Here is a 20,100-nt window from a genome sequence, read left to right on the forward strand (position 1 = left end):
AACGCAAGGCCTGAGGGGAACAGCTCTCGGCGGGAACCGCCATCCCCTCAGCGAGCACCGCCGCCTCGCCGCGGGCTGAGGGAGCGGCTCCGCCGCACACCCCGAGCGCGGGACACTGAGCTCTGCCCGGGGCTGGGGGGGCAGCACCGCGGTCGCTGTTCTGTCAGGTGCGGGCGGGGAGGGGCCGCGGGGCGGAGCCGGGGTGGGCAGTTGGCTGCGGGGCCCTCAGGTTGCCGGCGAGGTGCGCTCTGGGCTCGCGGTCACGACCCGCTTGTGGGGTGCCCGTGCCCATCTCTGCTGTCCTTTTAACACGGAGTTCCTGTGGGTTTTTCATTGCTGGAGTGCGGTATTTCTCAAGAAATCATATTAAAATACCTAACTGCTTTTCCGTAAAACATGACGGAATTTCCCATGGCAGCTTTTCACTTGGTTGTACCATCTGCCACCTCCTCTGCCCCTACAAATCGCGCTTTTCTGGCCCGGATGAGCTGCGTCCCTACGTATTAGGACAGAAGAGAGTGGCTTTTACTTTCATTCTTTTGTTATTTATAAAGGTTCAGTGAAAATTCCATTTAAATGACAGAAAATCTTATCAGCTTTGGGCAATATGAGTGATTACACATTGTGTCAAAGTTCCCACAATAGCCTATGTTTCTTATCTTAAAGAATGTCTTAGAAAGTGCTTTCTGCTTATTGTGTGTAAGTCTCGGTAAAACTGTGTCCCTTGGAGATGGTCACTACGAGGAAGGACACACAGCAGCGTGGCTCTGTCTGCGCTCGTCCCTAGGGAAACCATATTGGTCTTTGGTGGAAGCTTCCATTGACAGTCCTCTGGAACTTCCACTCAGCCACAGAACGGCTCCTTGGTAGGAAAGGAGATGCTGGGTCAGTGCAAGACTTTTTTTTTAAATTTTATTTTTTCTTTTTTACTTGTATCTGCTGTTTTAGCTACAGTTTGATTATTTCTAGTCTTGGTAAAAGCAGTTGGGATCCTAATTGCTTCCTTCTGTCCTCTACCAGCTATGTTACTCTGAGCTGAGTGTCTCCAGATTCTGTAAGCCATACATTGCAGGACAGTTACCCAGATGAGGGTTGTGCTTTAGGATAGCATAAGTAAACAGCTATAGCATTCCTCTAGATATGTGTTAGCCCATGAAAAATGGAAGTTGTCACCCACTGGAGTACTGGTTTAAATGTGGTTTTTGTCAACCTATTATTGCTGGAAATATTTCTTATGCTAAAAAGACAATTTTTGAAATATCACTTCTGTGTTGTCTCAAACTGTCAGCAAGCACCTAAAATCCTCGAACAACATGCTACTGTAGCACTGCTGTTGGCAAGCAAACCACTAAGAGTTCAGCTGATGCAGGTAATTATGTTTACTTCTTTCCTTGCAGAGATTGGTCATATGATATTCTATATTTTTGGCAATGAAGAAAGGCTACATAAAAAAAGAATTATGTGGAAAAACTCAGATGTCAGCTTTTCGGACACCTAGTCCAATGTCTTCTGTTGGTTCAAGCATCGGATCGCCATCTCCCCTTAGCCAAAAGCCATCTTCATCTGCTTGCAAAAATCAACAGCTTGATACTACAGCAAATGTAGAAGCTGCTTTTGAATCTAAGTTTCATGAAGGTATTGTATAAAAGTATGCATGAAAACCACAAAAAGCCGATGTTCTATGAGCTTTGTGATTAAGACAATGATTTAAAGATAAATGATGTGTTGGAAAGAAACATGAGAATTTGCTTTGCTGTTTTGATACTCCAATGTGTAAACAAAAATAATGAATCTGTATAGGAAAACAAGCTTTTTACTCCTTATAGTCTGATCCAGGTGGAGAAGAACACTGAAGACGGGTGGTATGTATTGTGTCATTTTTGGAAGAATATACCCGCTTACTCTAACACATCATTTCCTGTAAACGCATCTGGTGTGCTGTTTCTTTTCATCTCATGTGGGGGAGAATAATTTTCAGTGCTTTTCCTGTATTCAGTGTGAAGTACAAGATAAATATAAAAGTCACCAATTCTTTTGCAACTGAAGGTGGTTTCTCTGTTTAATTTCAGATGAAAATGGTGTTAGTCCAGGTGTTAGGTACATTACAGAACCCCTTATAAAAAGTCTGTCAAAACAGGAAAATTTGGCATATATAAGCTCATTGAATCTTTCTTCACCAAAGGATGGGGACAAGAAATTCAGGGTAAGTCCTTAAACGGTAATAAAACAGAAAAGTGTGTGTGTGTGTATAACACATTCAAATAAAGGTGTTTTTATAAGTAGATACAAATAGCTATATTCTGTTAGCCTAGTTCTACAGTCAGCTTCTATTTAAAAAAAAAAAATGTCAGTGCAGACTTTTGTGCAAAAGAAGAAACCATGAATCAATTACAGTGGAGTTTAGAACATTAATTTTTTAGGGTTTGGATTGTGTTGTTTTTTTTTTTTTTTTGGTTGTTGTTTTAATAGCAAATTCCCCTTAATGTAGGTGAAACTGATTCACTGCAAAATTAGAATCTAGTTTTCTTTCTCCAGTACTACAGAAGACTGAATTTAAGACTTTTAGAATTCAACAATGAAACTGATTAATGTTAGAGTAATGTACTTTTTTAATGCGTGTGTTTGTTGAAAGTATAAATCTGCCTCTTATTTAAAGAAAAAGTTAAAGCTGCAGTGCTAAGGAGTAAATTTTCTGTTCTTTAGTACATAGAAAATTTGGAAAAATGTTCTAAACTAGAGAGACTGAATCTAAGTAACAATCAAATAGAGAAGATTGAAAAGCTGGATAAACTGTTGAAGTTGCGTGAACTCAATTTGTCTTGCAACAAGATCAGGTAAGCAGAGATGCTTCTTGTAGCTCTGAAAACCCCAGATACAACAAAGCTGACACTCTCTTATTGTTTCAGTGGGATCTGAGAAGTATGAACAATTAAATAGAATTTCCCATGTGTTACATGTTAAGACTATAAAGCATCAGTGAACTCTTATTTCACAGAAGCTTGTGACTTTTAATATCTTCAAAATGTATGTGAAGGAGAAATAGTTTTGAAAAGTGCTGTTAATTTTCACTGGCTGCAGTTAAAAAGTGTTTTCCTTGGAAACAAAGCCAGAAATACAATCTTACAGATACTAAGTAAATGCCTTTAAAAAAAAAAAATTAAAAAAAAAATTGAAAATCTGCTTCCAGTAGAACAAGAGGTTTTCTTTTAGAAGAAACTGAATGAGTTTGATCAGGCTCGCTGTAAATTCACTGAGCTGCTGCTTCACTTTCACTGTTCTGAATCTGGTATCTTTTCTAAATATTATCGAAAGTTGAAGAGCAGTGGTTGAAACAATAGCAAAATTCTTTGTTTCCTTTTTTTTTTAATTAGTGACTTTGATCTTTACATGAGATCGACTTTGCTGTAGAGAAGTTGCAGTGTCAGTTGAGAAGTGAACAGCAGGAAGTAAACAAGCATTTCTACACATTTACATTCATACAACTTCCTCATTTAACAGGAAGTGAAAAGGTCAGAGTGGCTTTTAGCTATAGCTATAGCCTTTAGTTGAAGACCATTGGTTCCTACTTAAAAGATAGTAAGGCAACAAGAGCGTTTTCTACCCTACTTTATGATACTCACATCTTTAGATTAGCCCCCAAGGAAACTTAAACTGAGCATGTTTTCCTCATTAGCTGCTTAGTATTTTAATGAGTATACTAAAAATGTAGCTCTTTGCAGCATCAGTTTACAGTTGATTCTTGCTTTTATATGGAAAAAGGAAATACATTTATTTTGGTTCAGCTGTGTCACGTAAGTGTGCAATTATGTTTGCAGGATAAGAAACGCAAAATAGGTATAAAATGGCATAATCACATATTTAAATAATAGTTTTTAATTTTATAGTGGAGAGGTGTAAAAGTTAAGACTTTGACCGCTGTAGCAAAACCTTCTGTAAAACTGTTGGATTTATTTATTTATTGCCTTAGCATAGTATGTGAAAGTAAGATATTCTCATTTCATTTGAACTGTGAGTCCATTGTAACAAGCAGCTGTTGTTTGCTGTTTCTTGAACAGTGATTAGTTGCAATAGATTTTCCATATCTTATCCATAATACCTCAACTGCACTGCAAATTTTATATGCTTCCCAATGAGTTATGTTTTCTTATTTTCAGTAAGATTGAAGGCATGGAACACCTACATAACCTACAAAAGATGAACCTTGCGGGGAATGAGATTGAGCATATTCCTGTGTGGGTAGGGAAGAAACTGAGATCCCTGCGCATCCTTAATTTGAAACAGAACAAAGTGTCATCAGTAAGTGATTGTTCCTTAAGTATAATCTTTTCACGAACTGGTAAATTTATGTTGTCTGACCTACTCTGAATGATTACTCAATGTCTTTCAGTTGTCAGTACAGTTGATGTGAGCCTAACAAAGCTGGTTTTTAAGGAGAAACTCTCTCTTTTTTTTTTTTTTTTTCCAGATATTCAAACTGTAGACATACTTTGTTCAGGAAAGTGTAAGATTTTGAAAAAGTGGGAAAAGTTTGAAAATGTAATGGCTTTTTCATGTTAGTGGTGGTGTCCCTTGTGATAAGTTAATTACATGTTTTGGGAGACCTGTAGATAATGTATTTGTATTTACTTCATATTTAGGGTATGACTAAATTTACTTCTGTGGTCCAGGTTAATTTCCATGTTTTGTGTAAACAGAGAGTATCTATGAAATAAAGTCAGTAATACAGTTTCTGAAAAAGTCATAGTATTCACTTAAGAAGAAAGATGAACCAGCTTTGTTTGAGTACTCTCTTCAGTTCATAAAATCTCCTTTGTCATGAACCATTCTGGAGGAATGGGAGGTTGTATGTATCCACAGGCTCTGCGATCTTGGACTTCCCAAGGTCAATCTTGATGAAATTTGCTTTTTTTGCATTGGTATTTTATTTTATTTTTTTGTTCATGGAAGAAACAGTTTGATTTTTAGGAAGTTATTTTAGTCATGGTGCTGTGTGTTTTGGTAGGTTTGGAGAGTTTCTGCTCTCACAGGAACATTAACAGCGGACTCCTTGATATGGCTCTAATGCATAATGTTTTATATGATCAGAAATTCAGTAATGTGTGGGTTAGTTGCTCCTGGAAGGATGTCTAATCATTGTACCATTTGCCTGTCATCTAGCTTCACGAAATAGCTAAACTAAAGCCTCTGCAAGATCTGACTTCTCTGTTCCTTGCTGGTAATCCAGTTGCAAGCCTGCCTCACTACCGCTTGTACACGATATTCCACTTGCGAGCACTGGAAAATTTGGATGGACAGCCAGTGACAAATCATGACAGACAGGAAGCTCTAAAGAGGTTTGATTTAGGTAATAATGTTGTATTAGAACTAGAGTGAATAACACCAAAAAAGTTTAGCTGGAAAAGAGTTATATTTTAATTCATTTTTTTACTGTGTTTTTCAGAAGAGATAGAAAAATTAGAAAGAGAGTTAGAGAACGTGATAAAGGAGATGGAGAACCTTAAACTTAACCAGTCCAAAGTGCTTGAACAACTTCACCATCAAGATGAGGTCAACAAATCATTAAAAGAAAAGACTTTGCAGCAGAAGCGAAACTGTGAAGATCTACAAAGGGAAGTGGATACCAAAAACGAATTGGTAAGATAGTCACTTGCAGTATATATTTGGAACAGTGTTGTTGTCAGAAACAGATGCCAATGGGAGAGCTCAAATGGCTGTAGGTTTGTGTTAAAAATTAAGATAAATATTTTGGAATACGTAAGTTAAGGCACTAAAGAGTGTTTTCAATATTACTTTTTCTCAGAAGGAAGTATCTTGAACCAGCAGTCAGTACCGATCTCACAATTTATAGTTTATAAAAACTTTTTGTCTCTAGTAATAGTTTTTTTATTTGATAAAAGATTAAACATCCTCTAGCTGCCACATTATTTGTGTACAGAATCTCCTGCGTTGTTCAGAACTTTAAATGCTGCTGTATTGAGAGGAAAAAGGTTAAGTATTTGTATAATAACAAGGTATGCATACAAGTTGTATGTTAGTAATGCTCCTTGATTATTTTTCCAGGTAAAGTGCATTAGTTTTCTTGTGTTTTCCTTACATCATCCTAAAATTCGTGTCTTAATAATTACCTTTCATTGATAGCTATAAAATGCAAGATTTGTGCAGTGGCCCTGGAAAAAGTCCTGTTGACTAAAGAGCGCTCAGCTGTGAATGACTTGCTGGGAGCTTAGTGCTTGGCTTTTAGTCTTTCTTGTTAGCCTTGTCCTCCACACTTTTATCCTTCAGATTCTCTACTCCTGATATTGATTTAGCTGTTTCTTCTATGAACGTACTTACTAACCAGCAGCCTATTTCTAAAATGTAGTTTTTGGTATAGTGAGATTTAGCAGCAGATATTTTGTAACTTAACCCACTCTTATCCTCTGGATGACAAACTCTGCTTGCTTCTTTCTCCCTTTAGCTGGTGTTTTGGTTTGTCACAGTCCCTTTCCACAGAGCCTTTATTCCTCACTGAAGGTAGCCTGCTGTGCTCCTGGGTTGCATGCTTATTTTTATTTCTAGGATTTCTCTGCATGTTTAATAAAGTAGGAATGTTGTATAGAGAGTTCTGGTGAGACTGTGTATTCACTGTGTTTTCATTTGGTGGTTGGTTTGTTTGTTTGTTTGCATGACAGATTTCTTTTAAATCTTTCTTTAAGCCTTTACTCCTTTGTTCTAGTCTTACCTATTTCTTTTCCTCCAGTAGTATTGCTTTCCACTGTCTATTGGAGTCTTACTGCATGTTCTCCCTCAGGTATTCAGCACAGAAAGTTGATTTAAAAAGGAATCACATGATAGGCCTCTTTTTTTTTTTTTTTAAAAAAAAAAGACAATGGAGATAACTTTTTTTTTTGCAGCTGAAGACTGTTAAAAATGAGTTCTCATTGCTCATTAATAGCAGTAAATACATTCAGTATAGATTTTGCTAAAGAACTGTACCCAAATTACTTCTTTTCTTTAAGTTGGTGACAAATTTTCTTTCCAACCTCTCACTCTTGTAAACTTAAGAGACCTTTCATGTGATCATTTGTGTTATATTGTGGAATTCTTGTCTGCTCTTAGTGGTCATGTTGTATCTTGTAATGAAGTGGCACTTTGTGATATTCTTGACCCAAAATACACCATCTTAACTTTTTCTAACGTGAACTTTGTTTTGAACTTAACGTCTTTGCCCTGTTGTTCTGAGTTCAATGGTATGTGATAACAATGACAATTCAGTGAATGCATCTTCCTTTGCTTACTGATTTATTAGCTGAGGCAGAAAACAATGGAGCTGACCCGAGCTTGCCAGAAGCAGTATGAATTGGAGCAGGAGCTGGCCTTTTATAAGATTGATGCAAAATTTGAGCCATTAAGTTATTTTCCACCAGAGGTAATAATTTTAAAATAATGATCTCTTCATTTCTTTTTCTCATGCTTTTCAATTGCTTGGAAAATATCAAACTTTCTATCATTCTAATAGATACAGCTCTACAAGGAGTTCTAAAATATAAAAATCTCATTCTAAAACCGTAGGTTACATGATTTGATCTAAACTGAATCTTGAATGACATTGTGGTGTTGAAAATTAGTACACATATCTATACATGTACATTTTAGCTGAACAGAGTCAGTGAGCAATCACTTCATTCTTACTAATGACTAAATAAATGATTGTCTTCATTTCTGGCTTAATTTTGGAGGCCCTCCCAGTCTGAAAAATTCTGCAAGCCAGAATGTTCTCCAGTTAGATGACGTCTGAGAATTTCTCCTTTTTTTTTTTCCCCTTTTTTTCCCTAACTAATAAAGCTAGCCTCTGTCATACTTGCAAAATTAAGATGATCAGTGAGTCTCTACAAGAAACATAAAGATCACTCATCATTAACGATGATGTTTCTAGTTGTGTTTCAAAGAAGTTTAAATGCTTAAGCACAACAGTGTAATGGACTAACTATGGTCTATATTACTTCTACATTTAAATATTAAGAAAAAAAATCCTCCAGTTAAATACCCGTTTGCATTAACCACTGGCAACAAACTGAGCACATCCCAAATACAAATGTATCTGCCAGTATCAGTAGACTGTTCATTTTTAATGACACTGTAAGAATGTTAAGTATGTTTTATGAGCTGACAACAACCGTGGTTCTGAGACAGATGTGTAAGTGACATAACAGATGTATTGCATTATTCATTGCAGGATGTTGAGCTAGATGATGTACCTGGTGAAAGCCCGTACATTGGGAAGGCCAGGTACAAAAGAAATATGTTTATAAGAGAAGGCTACATTGCTAGTAAAGCTCAGCAAATGGAGACTGGAAAAATACAACCAGATGACAATGATTTGTATAGGAAATCACAGCTGAAACCTCAGTTTCAAACTCTAGATGGGCAATTGGAGAGTAAAGAAAAAAAGATTCATTCAGGTAAATATTGCTTTTAAATATTAAAAAACAGTAAGGTACATGAAGCAGTATTGATCACTGTTGAAACTTCTGACACATATCTGACATGGGAATAGCAACAGTGTGTCAAAGGCTATAATTGCTGTTGGCTTCTCAACCCTGTAATTGATGGCTTTGGGGTCAAAATTGCTTCATACTGAATTATCTTAAAATAATAGCAAAAAAAACTTGTAAGAATTTAATTTGGTGATATAAAAGAGACTGCCAGGGAAGCCCCCTGTCTGATCTGTCAATTTAATTGTGTCATTCACATTAAAAATCCGTTAGACCTACTTCTTGAGTAATTGGAAGATATTAGCTTTGATTATCACTGTTTAAAGAAAACGTATTCTAATTAACAAATTAATGGAAGACGTATCAATGTTGCATGGCATATTAAAATGTATTTGTGTGGCTTTTTTTCTGCAGCACAAAGGAGATTAGAAGAGCTGCAAAATGCAATAGGCAAGGCAGAGCAACAAGTTTTGGAAGTAACAGGGGAACTGCAACAACTGGAGGATGCTCTGGCTCAGAAAAAAGTATGCAAAGGAGTTACTGAGTGAATAGCAGGGGAAAGTGTTTGAAACAGTGTTCATACAGAGAACACAGCTGTGTTTCTCTCCCCATCCTTCTTTAAGGGGCCATTGTACATATGTGCAGTGAAGATTCATATTATTAGTAGGTCATATTCAGACAACCTGTTGGGCTAACCTGGCAGGCTGGTTTAATAGTTGCTCAATCAGCTTCTTGTTTCCAGTGTAACTGTTTCAACCCAACCTCCTAATGCCATCTCCAGATCTCACAGGCCAACAGGGAGGATCTCGAGCAGCAGCTGAGTAAGAAGATACAAATACTGCATCAGCTACAAGAGGAAGCTTTAGCACTGGAAAAACAAATGGAGAAACAGAAAAGAGAAATAGGGAAAAAGCAGAAAGAGCTTGAAGACTTGAAGAGTTCTCTTGCTTCTGTAAATGCTAAAGATCCAAGACACGTGAGTAAAACAAAAATCTGAAGTTTTCATGCACTACCTATATTCACATACTGAGAAATGTATTAAAGTGAATTACACATTATTTTTCTATTTATCAGTGTCTTTAACAGTTAGGAGAGCTTGCTTTAGCTGTTATTTGGAATACATATAACTGCTCAAAACTAAGACCAAATAATTGTAAAATACTTGTGCAACCCATTTGCAATGCAGTTGCTGCACATCGCTTTAAGAACTGGGTCTTTATGGTTTGTACAGACATGCTGTGAGCCTTGGAAGGAGAAATTTTCTGCTTTCAATTTTTAGTAAGTAGTTCTAATTCTGAAAGGCTCTATCATGCCCTTCTGGTAGGGAGTAATAACCTCCCTGCATTGCACGTGTCCTCCTGGTGTTACTGGAAGGCTGCTCGTGCTCAGCAGCCACTTGTTGCAGGTAGGGAGTGAAGCTGGCACCAAGCACTGCCAAAGCTTGACAGCCACCTTCTTTTGAGCTCCACGGAAGCAAAACTTCTGATTTCTGAGCTGCTCACTGTGTTCAGCAACAGCAGTGTTTACAGAACTACAAAATTAAAATGATTCTTTCAAAAATACTGTTTTAAAAAAAAAAAAAAAAACTTTTTAAATGAGAGCTTTTCAGGCCAGCTTGACACCTTGAAGTATACAAAGTAAAAAAGACTTTGTTCAGCTCGGTTCCTATTTTGAGCCGAGGCCTGCAGCCGCTTTCAAAAAATGCGTTAAGCGCCGGCAGGGCTGGGCGCACTCGGCACGGAGCCCGGGCCCGGCCCGGCCCCTCTCGCTGCCGCCGCGCTCCGAATCACGGCGCAGGAAGCGGGGCCCGGCCAATCGCCGCGCTGCTGCGGGACGGCCCCTCCCGGCCCCTCCGCTCCCTCCCGGTCCCCCGCTCCCTCCCGCTGCTGGGGCTCCCGCTGCGCGGGGCGGCCGAGGAGCGGGAGGTGATGCTGCAGCTCGTGCTGGAGGCGGCCGGCCGATCGGGCGGACTCTAGAGCGGGGGTGGGGCGTCCTGCACGTGATCCCGAAGGAAGAAAAGACAAAGGCAAAGCTGTAAGTGTTTGTTGTTTTTAAATAGGGCCCCTGTGACATCCAGCAGCTGCGGCAAAATGACTCAGCAGCGGCAGCACCTCGCTTTGCTTTCTGATTGTTGGAATTTCACTTCTGAAAGCTGAATGTTAGTTTGTTATTAACAGGTGGCAAGTTGAATTGTGCTGATGGGAAGGTTAAAAGTGGCTTTCAATGCAGTAAAAATACAGAAAGCTACGTAATTAATTTTTTTTACCAATTACTTTGTTATAGAAGAAACTTCAGAAGCGTTTTTTTTTCTGAGAACACACATTTTTGCTAGCTTGATTTTTTTTTTTTTGAATAGAAAGAAGAAAGAAGACAGTATAAATGATGTACTTTCCCAAATTCTGCGGTATTTAAACTGCTTGTAATTTTGTCTAATGGGAAGCATGTAGTACTGTATTGCATTGATGATATGGTTTTGTATACAGTTGAAAAAATGGGTTGAATTCATACAAAATACATGAAGTCCTGATGAAAGTCAGGGCTATGGAAACACTGTGGAATTGGGGCCCTTCCCAGAAATACAGAAGTGGTTCTGCTTGAAGTAGAACTTGGCTATCAAGTTAGCCTGACTTGCTGCATGTTCATGGCATTTTCTTTGGGTGGTGACCTGACACGTGCTCCAAAGGCAATGCAAGATGACAGGATAAAGCTTCTGGGGGAAATCATGTTTGTTCTTGACTGAAAGAGGAAATAGAATGGCAGGGAATAAGGCAGGAAGAAAGGTAATAGGGAATGCTGATTTATAAGCCCACACCTTATACAACATGCCTGAGCAAGGGGGCAAGACTGCCTAAGGCTGCTTGCCACACAGATTACTTCTCTATCTGGGATTCTTTTTGGGGTAGCAAAGAGGAAAACAAACAAAACCAAGCACCACGAGATACGTTGCACTTGTCACTTGTACTAGTGTCAGTGAGATGCTGCTGAACTGAGCTGAAATGTGAGTTAACTTTTAAAAATCTGTGCTGACGTTGTTCTGCTTGACCTTTCCAACTGTCATTTACAGGCTCACATGAAGGCTCAAAAAGCAAGTAAAGAACAGCAGATTGAGGTAATGAACAAACAGTACAAACAGCTCGAGAGTCGCCTGGATGAAATGCTTTCTAGGATTGCTAAGGAAACTGAGGAAATCAAGGACTTGGAACAACAGCTCACTGATGGTAACTTTTTTTTTCCCTTGTCTTTCAGTGTTTTTGTACCTAGGATAACATGATTGAGCTGATAAAAATGTTGAGGTACCAGGGCCCTTGATCAAGTCTGAGCTGAGTGGTTGTTTACTAAACCTGTCCTTGTCATCTGCAATTTTGTTGTTGCATCAGAAAGAATTATCCTGCTTCTAATTGAATAAGTGAAGTACGGATATTTCAATACCCTTAGGAAGCTGCTTTTTCATGTAGACTTCAGATAATCTGTCATAAATATGCTAATTTCAGAAATATTAAAACAGTTTCTTAGCTAGTACTTGTGTGTGTGAAGGGAGGTGCATAAAGAACTGCAGGTTCTTTTCAACTTTTCCAGTGGTCAGGAATGGTAATGTTGAAACTCCTAGCCTTTAAAACACAGCACAAACATTCTGCTTGAGTTTGAGTTGTTTTTATTGCATGTTCACCTACTAGAATAGCTTAAGATGAGCAATGGCAGTTCTGTAGGTTTAGTAAGTAAATATGGTTTCTTCAATACCTTGAATTCACTTTGCATTTCTGCAGGTCAAATAGCAACAAACGAAGCACTGAAAAAGGATTTAGAAAGTATTATCCTTGGATTACAGGAATACCTGGAAAGCGTTAAGCATCAAGCAAAACAGGCCAATGATGAATGTAAAGTGTTGCAGAAGGATAAAGAATCTTTGCTACAGAGGTTGGCAGATCTAGAGGAGGAAAGAAACAGCCTGAAAATAGTTGTCATGGATGCTGAAAATATGAGAAAAGTAAGGTTTAGTGCTATGTTTCTTCCCAAATTCAGATACCTAAGAATAAACTTAAAATTAAGCAAGCAACCAAAATTGGGAATGGCAAAACACAGTTCTCTGGACAAAATTACTTTCTGATGTGGTAACTTCAGTCAGATGTGTTCACGCACCTTTAAAATATATCACCCAGTTACTTTAAAAGCTGTTATAGTATCCCTGTAAGTCTTACATAAACCCTAATACCTTAGACAAATGTGTATCACTTCAGGCTACACCTTTGTAACTTGTGTGCAGACTTCACGTGAAGTCTGTCATAGTAGCACCGTTGACTTGGTCTGTGGATGTAATAACGCTACCTGTCTTGTTTGAAATGTTTGGAGATTAGGTTTGGTGTGTCTATCTGGATATACCAGCTGTCGTGTTAATAATGAGGTCCTTAAAAATAGAGGAAGAGTGGCAATGTAATCTAAGAAATCCTGTTTCTTCTGCGTACGTATTTCTGAAGTGAATGTAAAATTCCAGGAAATAGCAGTGCTAGAAGGTGCACTTCAAGAGCAGCGAGAGATAAATGAATCACTTAAAGATGCACAAGGGGATGTCAGTGCCTATGAGGCTGAACTGGAAGCCCAGCTAAGAGACAGAGACACTGAAGCCAATCAGCAAAAGGAAGAATTGGAAAGACTGAAACAACTTAGCCAGGTGAGAACAGAGCTCCAGTGTTGCCAAAGTGATAGTCAGCCTGGGCTGGCGGCAGCGAGGTGGGGGAACATTTCCTCCATACCAGATCCTCCCCTACCTTGATTTGCAAGTAACTGTTGGTTTAGGCATGTCCCAAGATGGAGGGTAGTATCACTTCATTAGGATGTGTAACCTTGCATTGCAGCAAGACAAAGTATTTGTGGCCTCTTTGTAGAGGCCTCTATGTTTGTGAAATACAGCAGATGAAAGACAAGGTTGGCCTTTGTTGCTGTTTGTAGTAGAAATTCAGCTTCGTAGCTTTTCTTTGTTTTTGTATATTCTGGCTTTCTGCTGGGTAAGAACAATGTGTGCTGTAAGTTGCACATTCCCATTTTATCTTACTGTTTACTGCTGGGGATCCTCGTTTGGATTCAGATGCAGTGATATACAATGACTGCTGCCCTTTTGGTTCAGTTTCCATTAATCAGAAATGAACATGGTGTTGGTGTTCTTCATTGGTTTTTTTTGTTTGTTTGTTTGTTTTATGATTTTTTTTTCTTTGAAAGAATTTTTCCACCTTCAGAAGTACATAAGAATGCAAAACAAAGTGTTTTTGTCCCCAGTCCCTCCAAATCTCTTAGGTTTTGTGTTTCAGGCAAAACTTGGAAATTCTCTGTAGAACTCTGGTAAAATGTAAATCTGTTATTTCCCTGGTGAGAAAGACATGTTCGTGCTAGATCTAGATTAAACATCATCATCATCATCATGACTGGTACTGCAAATGCTAAAGAAATACTAGCTGTTATGTGGTGATGGGTTAACTTGGGATGCTTGTTTTCTTAGGAGGTGTTGTCATATTGTTGTTCTCTAAAGAAATACAGCTGTTGCACATCTGGGTGATGAGGTGGAGCTATTAATCTGAAGGTTTTTTGTGTTTATAGATGGAACTGTCAGCTCTGCGGGCTGAACTTGAGAAAGAAAGGCAAGCATTAGAGAATGCTCTGACCAAAGCACAATTAGCAGAAGAGAAGGAACAAGAAAACTATAAGCTGCTTTCTCAGTTCAAACAACTGCAGGTGAAGTATTTGTTGCCACAACAAGTTACCTGATAAGCAGTGTGCTTTTTCACTACCACTAGGGAAAAGTGATAAGAATTTTCCGGAGGTCATAGTAAATCTTGTTTTGAAGTTCAGTAGTGCTTATGACTCTTCTTGACTAATTTCTTGTCTGGATACCCTGCACCACAGTCTTCTATCTGACTATTTTGAACATTTAGATTGGCCTTTGAAATAATTCCAGAGCTGCTCTACTATATTGCAGTGGGATTGATAAATTGTTTAAATCTTAATTTCCCATCAGCCTCATTCAGTACGTGTCAGTAAGAAAACTATTTGTGTGCAGTGAGGGGGAATAAAAGAGAATTTATTGCATCAGTTGTTCTCATTGTGGCAACTCTGGGTTCAGTCCTTTGCATCCACCAAATCCCCTTTTCCCATCTCATGCACCTCAAAGGATAAAATGACCATCAACTTATAAAGGATCCTCACCAGAAATTAGCACTATAATTTTTGCCACAGCTTGCCAACGTGCAGAGCAAACTTCAAGTCTCAGTTGCATTAGTCAAGTGTGGCTCCTCAGTCTAGCCTCTGGGACAGAGGCAGCACAACTGCAAACACCATAGCGTATGGATATTGGGCAGGCTTTGGATGTCACTGTGCTTTGCTTATATAAACACAATACTTTCATTAAGAAAAATGTAAGATCATTTTGAATCGTCACTGGAATATTTTTCAACGTGGAAACTTATTTATTTATTAGGGAGACAATAATCTCCTGAAACAACAGCTTCAGGATCTTCAGAATCAGCTAAGCCATGCAGTTGGTAACCTGATACACCCTGAGGAAGTTCTAGCTCGTGTAAATGAACTCAAGCAAAAGCTTCGGACAGGAGCAGGAGAGATTAAGTGAGTAAAATAGAAACAGTGTTAGATTTGTGCAAGTGTTATTGTTCCACTCATGAGAGCAACGAGGTAAATTTGCTGCATCCTACTGAGTATGACATAGAGCAGCTCAGACATGACCTCTAGCACCTTGTGTTTAAGAGAACATCACCTGAGCTCAGTAATTATATTACTGAGGGGAAAAATGCATTCCTGTTGGGTTTCACTACCAGGAATAGAGAACTTTTCCTCCTTTGTCCCCAGCTACAAAGAATGGGAATAAACAAAGACAAAACAGCATTGTAACCTGTTCGGCACTGCACCTGAATTCATTTACATTGGATGTTTTAAACTAGCACTACTAAACTGAGCTACATTGGTTTTTACATCTTGGTATTGTGATGTAAAGCTACTATTTTCTGTCTTGGAACCTTCTCTTTCAGATGTCGGAATTCAGCTGATGTTTTGGGGAAAAGCCTTGCAAATCTGCAGAAAGAATTTAATAACATCCTGGCTGATACACAGAGGGAAAAAGAGAAAGCATGGGAAAGACAGAGACAATTGCAAGAGGAAATGGTATCCCAGCAGGAAAAACTAGAAGATATACAGGAAAAATACAGACAGGCATGTATCAAAACTACAAAAGCAAGAGTAACACTGTTGCAGCTTTGTTTAAAATACATACCTTGCAGCTGAAGGATCAAGTTTTATGACAAATGTAGATCTGTTTCCATCCATCTTTTTCAGGGCACTGTTAAGCATGATTAGGACAGGAATACCTAACCATTATTAGAATTTTGGTTTTTCTGTTGTGCTAAAGTGTACGGCATGTAGTAGTTTTCCTTATTTAAAAAAAAAAAAAAATCTGTGTAAGCTGTCAAGAGCTTTTGAAGAGGAGGGAGAATAAGTCATTGACCATTTCCATGCTGTATATGCTGTGAGGTTTGGGTTAAAGTAGTGAAACTCATTGCCCATTCTTTTTGTAAGACAAGACGCCTATGAAGACAATAAAATGAAACCAATGAAGACCATTGTCAGTCAGATTTTTTGATAGATATGATTGCTCCTTAGCAATCTTTTGTTGTCTTCTGTTCAATCTCTAGTTTGACCCTTAGGATAATGAAGAGAGACTTGCTTTTAGGTGTTTGTGTGACAGTGGAATCTTTGCAACAGTTTAATTATAGGTAGAAGAATATGGCCAGTAACCTCGAACGATCACATTGCATACAATTGCCAAAATAAATTAGGCACTTCCAAAACGTGAGTTAGGAAAAGGAACTGCTTTGCTATTCTTTAGGTATAAAATATGCTATGAATGGTGCTTTCAAAAAAATTTGTCTTAAAATCTACCCTATTTTAATGATTTTAATTGAAATCTAGTTTTGGGTGCTCATTCTTGCATATTTCACATGTAGGTTAAATCTGAAAACAGGCAGAATAAGAACAAGGTCCATCAGTTAGAGAATGAAATTCAACATTTACATGAAAAAATGAAGAGTATGGAAGAAATTCAGGGCCTGGCTGATCAACAGCTCCAAGAGGCAGATGAAGAAAAAGAGGCTATTCTTGCTCAACTAGAAGACTTAGAGAAAAAGGTAAGAATAAGCATGAATGCGTGCATGCATGCTCTGTGTTGGGCTGCTCAAGAAAGCAATATCTGAAAAACTTGTGAATTATTTTGCTTTTTAAGATGAAGATCAAATGCAAGAAGGAATACAAAGGTTAAATATAATCTTTTTGTTTTTCTTAAATTCAATGGGTGATCTTTATTTTTGTATTTTTATGATAATTCTATGTATACAATACAAAATAGGATGGAAAGGCCTTTATTCTGTGCTGCTTTTTATTTAGAACTTACCATGAAACCTGTTGCTTTCCTGGTTTCAGAAAAAAATAGAAGACGCCAGGGCACAAATGCAATTTGCTAGGCTAGATAAAGAGCTGAAGGAATTAAAGAGAGCAATCATCACTTCAGATAAACTGGCGGCCGCTGAGCTATCCATAGCTAAAAATCAGCTGCAGGCTCTTCATGGGACTGTTCTCAAAATCAATCAGGAACGAGCTGAGGTAAATCAACATTGGTAATTAATTGCAAGTTTTAACTAAGCAATGTTTTCTAATGCCATAATAATCATGTCAGTCTTTGTTGCTTTTAAATTCAACTTCAAGTCTTTATTTTTAATTATCCTACCACACAAGAGCTATTGCTTTGGTCAGAGTCTCATCTTGAAATATTATAAATGAATGTCTGAGTTAACTTGGGTTAACAGCCTGCCTTGCTGCAAATTAGAAGGTGGAAGAGAGGTAAGTTTTATCTTCCAGCAATTGAAAATCAAACAGTAAATAATAAATTGTTACATAAGACTAAGAAAAGCAAAGGAAGGAAATATGGAATTTAGTTCATAAACTTAAATCTTTAAAAATTAGAAGTGATTTTTTTGGCTTTGTACTAGCACATTCTAAAATCTACTGTGTAGAAAGACTGTAAGGTCAAAGGAGAAATAATAATCTGCATTAACTACTTTTGCCATTTTCTTGAATTCCAAAACAGACAAGTGGTGATGTTTCTCATTAGCCTGCAATTCACAAAGTTCTCTGAGACATCTGCAAGTTGACGAAGTGTTCTTGTAAACTAAAGCTAAGGTAAAATTTCAATTTCAGGAATTTGAGGAAGCTGAAGAGTTCTGTGTTGAGGCAGCTCGTGCAACTCGGGATCTTGCCCGAGCAGAAGCAGAAATAGAATTGTTACAACAGCTTCTAAAACAGAGGGAAGAACAAGTAAGTTGAAGCAATGTTTCCTCTGTTTTATGAGGAGGGTGAAATAGTTAAGAGGGGTTCATTGGTGTTCTGAAATGGCCGTATTTAGTTGCCTGCTGTGGCCTTTTTCTTCAAGTTTTCCCAAGTAACTATGTTCTTCGCTCCCCCTACACCTGCCAAAGAGCAAATGGAAAACCACACTGGCTAGGTTGTTGAATTTGAAGAAAACCTGTTTGCTTGAATATCTTCATGTGGCTGTATATGTAAGCCTCAGTCAAGTGAGAGGATGGGAAGAACGCTTTTGTTGCATCAAAGTGGTACATGCATTTTGCTGAATGAGCATTTCGGTAGGAAAATGTAAGCTTGCCTGAAAACATTCTACTGTAATCTAACTTAAACTGAAGTGCTTTGCTTTGATTTTAAACTTACTTAAAACAGCTTCAACATGAAATGGAGAAAGCTGGTGAGAAGACTGCATCAAGCTCTCAAAAGGTAGAAATTGATAAACTAAATGACACAGTGGAGCAACAGAAAGCAGAAATTGACCGTTTAAGATGGTTGTTGGATAACACTGGGGCAGGTAATCTTCTGTTTCTATTTCCTGAAGGTATGCCTGGATGCAGAACAGCTCACTTAATACAGCTCACTGTGAGCACTTATATAAGTGCTCACTTATATACAGTGCATAGGTCTTTGCTTCTTTGAATTTTAGAACAGAGAAAATGGATGGGTAAGGGTCTAGCACTTCCAGTTTTCTAGTTTTGCCAGCTGACATCACACAACCTTTGGTAGATTTAGTGAAATTCTGTCTCAGTTTGAACATTGGAATTATGCTTAGTTTTTGGTATGCTTAGTCACTTTTCCTTAATTTGTATTAAGAACACTTTTAGTAACTGTTCAGATAAAGCTGATAGTGTTAAGTATTGTTTGTACTGTGCTAGAATGTTATCAGAGATCAGTATGGAAAGAAAGTCCAACAGTTGCCTGTACATGAACTTACATTTCTACAATCTTAAAACGACAAATTTACAAGGGTCAGTGAGTGTCTGCAGTGCTGTGTAATAATAATGTTTTTATTGTTTTCCCCTTGCTAATTTTTTATATTGTTTGAGATTAACATGGCAAGAATGAGGGAAAAGCTTTAAACTGTCTCGGTGATTACAGTATTTCTGGCTTAGTTATTTGTCCTGTATGCTTAAAATCATGTGATTAATTAACAGGTAACAAGGATGAAATCGACAACTTACAAGAAGAAATTGCAGCACTCAGAAATGCACTCTCATACCAGAATGATTACCTGACCGGTATAGCAGATCCACTGACAAGAAGAGGATACTGGTATTACATGCCACCATCACAGGTCAGAAATTCAAATCCTATTACGTAGAGAACAATATGATATGGGAAAATTCCATTATAAACTTGCTAGGCCTGGAGAGAGCTTAAGAAAAAGGCATTGGTTGGCATGGAAGAGAAATACTAAAACATCTCATCAACAAATGTTTGCTAACCAAGCCTTTGCAGAGCTGTGTAGGGATAGAAATCCACTCCATACACCGTTCAAAATGCAGTACTGTAAATTCATTTACAGAAGGTTTAAAAGGGAGACACTGTAGGCATTTGATATTTGTTGTTTTCAGTAAAGCTGTAGATTACAAATCCAGATTTTCATAAGTAATGTTTGTCTGAATTTAAGAGTAATATTGTTATAATACATTTGATTATCTCTTTAAAGCAGCAAAATGCTTTAAAATGAGAGAAGACAGAGTATAGCCTGTTCTTAAAAAAAAAAAAAAAAAAAAAAATCAATGCTTTAGAAAGTCTACAATTATTAAATTATTTTACATTATTTGTTATTATGAGATTCTTTATTCTAAAAATAACACATCCTTTTTTCCTTAGGCCTCAACTCCCGCCTCCCACAGCACAAAGGATTCTGGAGTTGGTTTACAGTGTCCTGGCACATCCCCACCCAGAAGAGGGTGTAGTCAGGTCAGGAAGGAAGACTTACCCAGGTCAAGAGGGTGCTGGGTTTATTCACCAGTCAGAACCAGGTTGTACAAAACCGATCCTGATAAAGGTGAGTCGGTCTCATGGTCTCAGAGTGTGGAGGAGCCTAGTAAACACGCGTTTGCTTAGAGTTCCTAGTGAATATTTCTGATACGTATGAGCAAATTATAAATATTTATTTCTGAATTTGCTGTAACAAACTGTGCTGAAAGTAAATGTTTGTGTATATACACTGTGTATTACTTTGAAGCGTGCAGTTCAAAAAATCTTTCTT

The 20,100-nt window shown here is 38.0% G+C and overlaps 1 protein-coding gene across 4 annotated transcripts in view; it reads left to right on the plus strand.

The window, feature by feature from the left end:
* CNTRL (centriolin) overlaps window positions 1–20,100 on the plus strand; it is a 40,930-nt gene that overhangs the window by 231 nt on the left and 20,599 nt on the right. For 3 of the 4 annotated variants that reach the window (XR_002443659.1, XM_021414079.1, XM_021414081.1), the window contains exons 2-23: window positions 1,398–1,635; window positions 2,070–2,203; window positions 2,704–2,834; window positions 4,155–4,296; window positions 5,158–5,344; window positions 5,441–5,634; window positions 7,289–7,408; window positions 8,216–8,441; window positions 8,889–8,998; window positions 9,256–9,450; window positions 11,539–11,692; window positions 12,239–12,459; window positions 12,964–13,140; window positions 14,061–14,195; window positions 14,938–15,083; window positions 15,503–15,683; window positions 16,475–16,654; window positions 16,947–17,126; window positions 17,721–17,837; window positions 18,255–18,396; window positions 19,037–19,176; window positions 19,719–19,896. Coding sequence is in view for 3 of the 4 variants with exons in the window: in XM_021414079.1 (XP_021269754.1) it covers window positions 1,431–1,635; window positions 2,070–2,203; window positions 2,704–2,834; window positions 4,155–4,296; window positions 5,158–5,344; window positions 5,441–5,634; window positions 7,289–7,408; window positions 8,216–8,441; window positions 8,889–8,998; window positions 9,256–9,450; window positions 11,539–11,692; window positions 12,239–12,459; window positions 12,964–13,140; window positions 14,061–14,195; window positions 14,938–15,083; window positions 15,503–15,683; window positions 16,475–16,654; window positions 16,947–17,126; window positions 17,721–17,837; window positions 18,255–18,396; window positions 19,037–19,176; window positions 19,719–19,896 (3,595 nt within the window). In the remaining variant the exon portion in view is untranslated. Of the gene's footprint in view, window positions 1–4; window positions 168–1,397; window positions 1,636–2,069; window positions 2,204–2,703; window positions 2,835–4,154; window positions 4,297–5,157; window positions 5,345–5,440; window positions 5,635–7,288; window positions 7,409–8,215; window positions 8,442–8,888; window positions 8,999–9,255; window positions 9,451–11,538; window positions 11,693–12,238; window positions 12,460–12,963; window positions 13,141–14,060; window positions 14,196–14,937; window positions 15,084–15,502; window positions 15,684–16,474; window positions 16,655–16,946; window positions 17,127–17,720; window positions 17,838–18,254; window positions 18,397–19,036; window positions 19,177–19,718; window positions 19,897–20,100 lie in introns of those variants that run through there. The other variant, XM_021414080.1, reaches the window with a different exon arrangement.

This window comes from Numida meleagris, chromosome 16 (genome assembly GCF_002078875.1).
Source record: "Numida meleagris isolate 19003 breed g44 Domestic line chromosome 16, NumMel1.0, whole genome shotgun sequence".
Lineage (NCBI taxonomy): Eukaryota > Metazoa > Chordata > Aves > Galliformes > Numididae > Numida > Numida meleagris.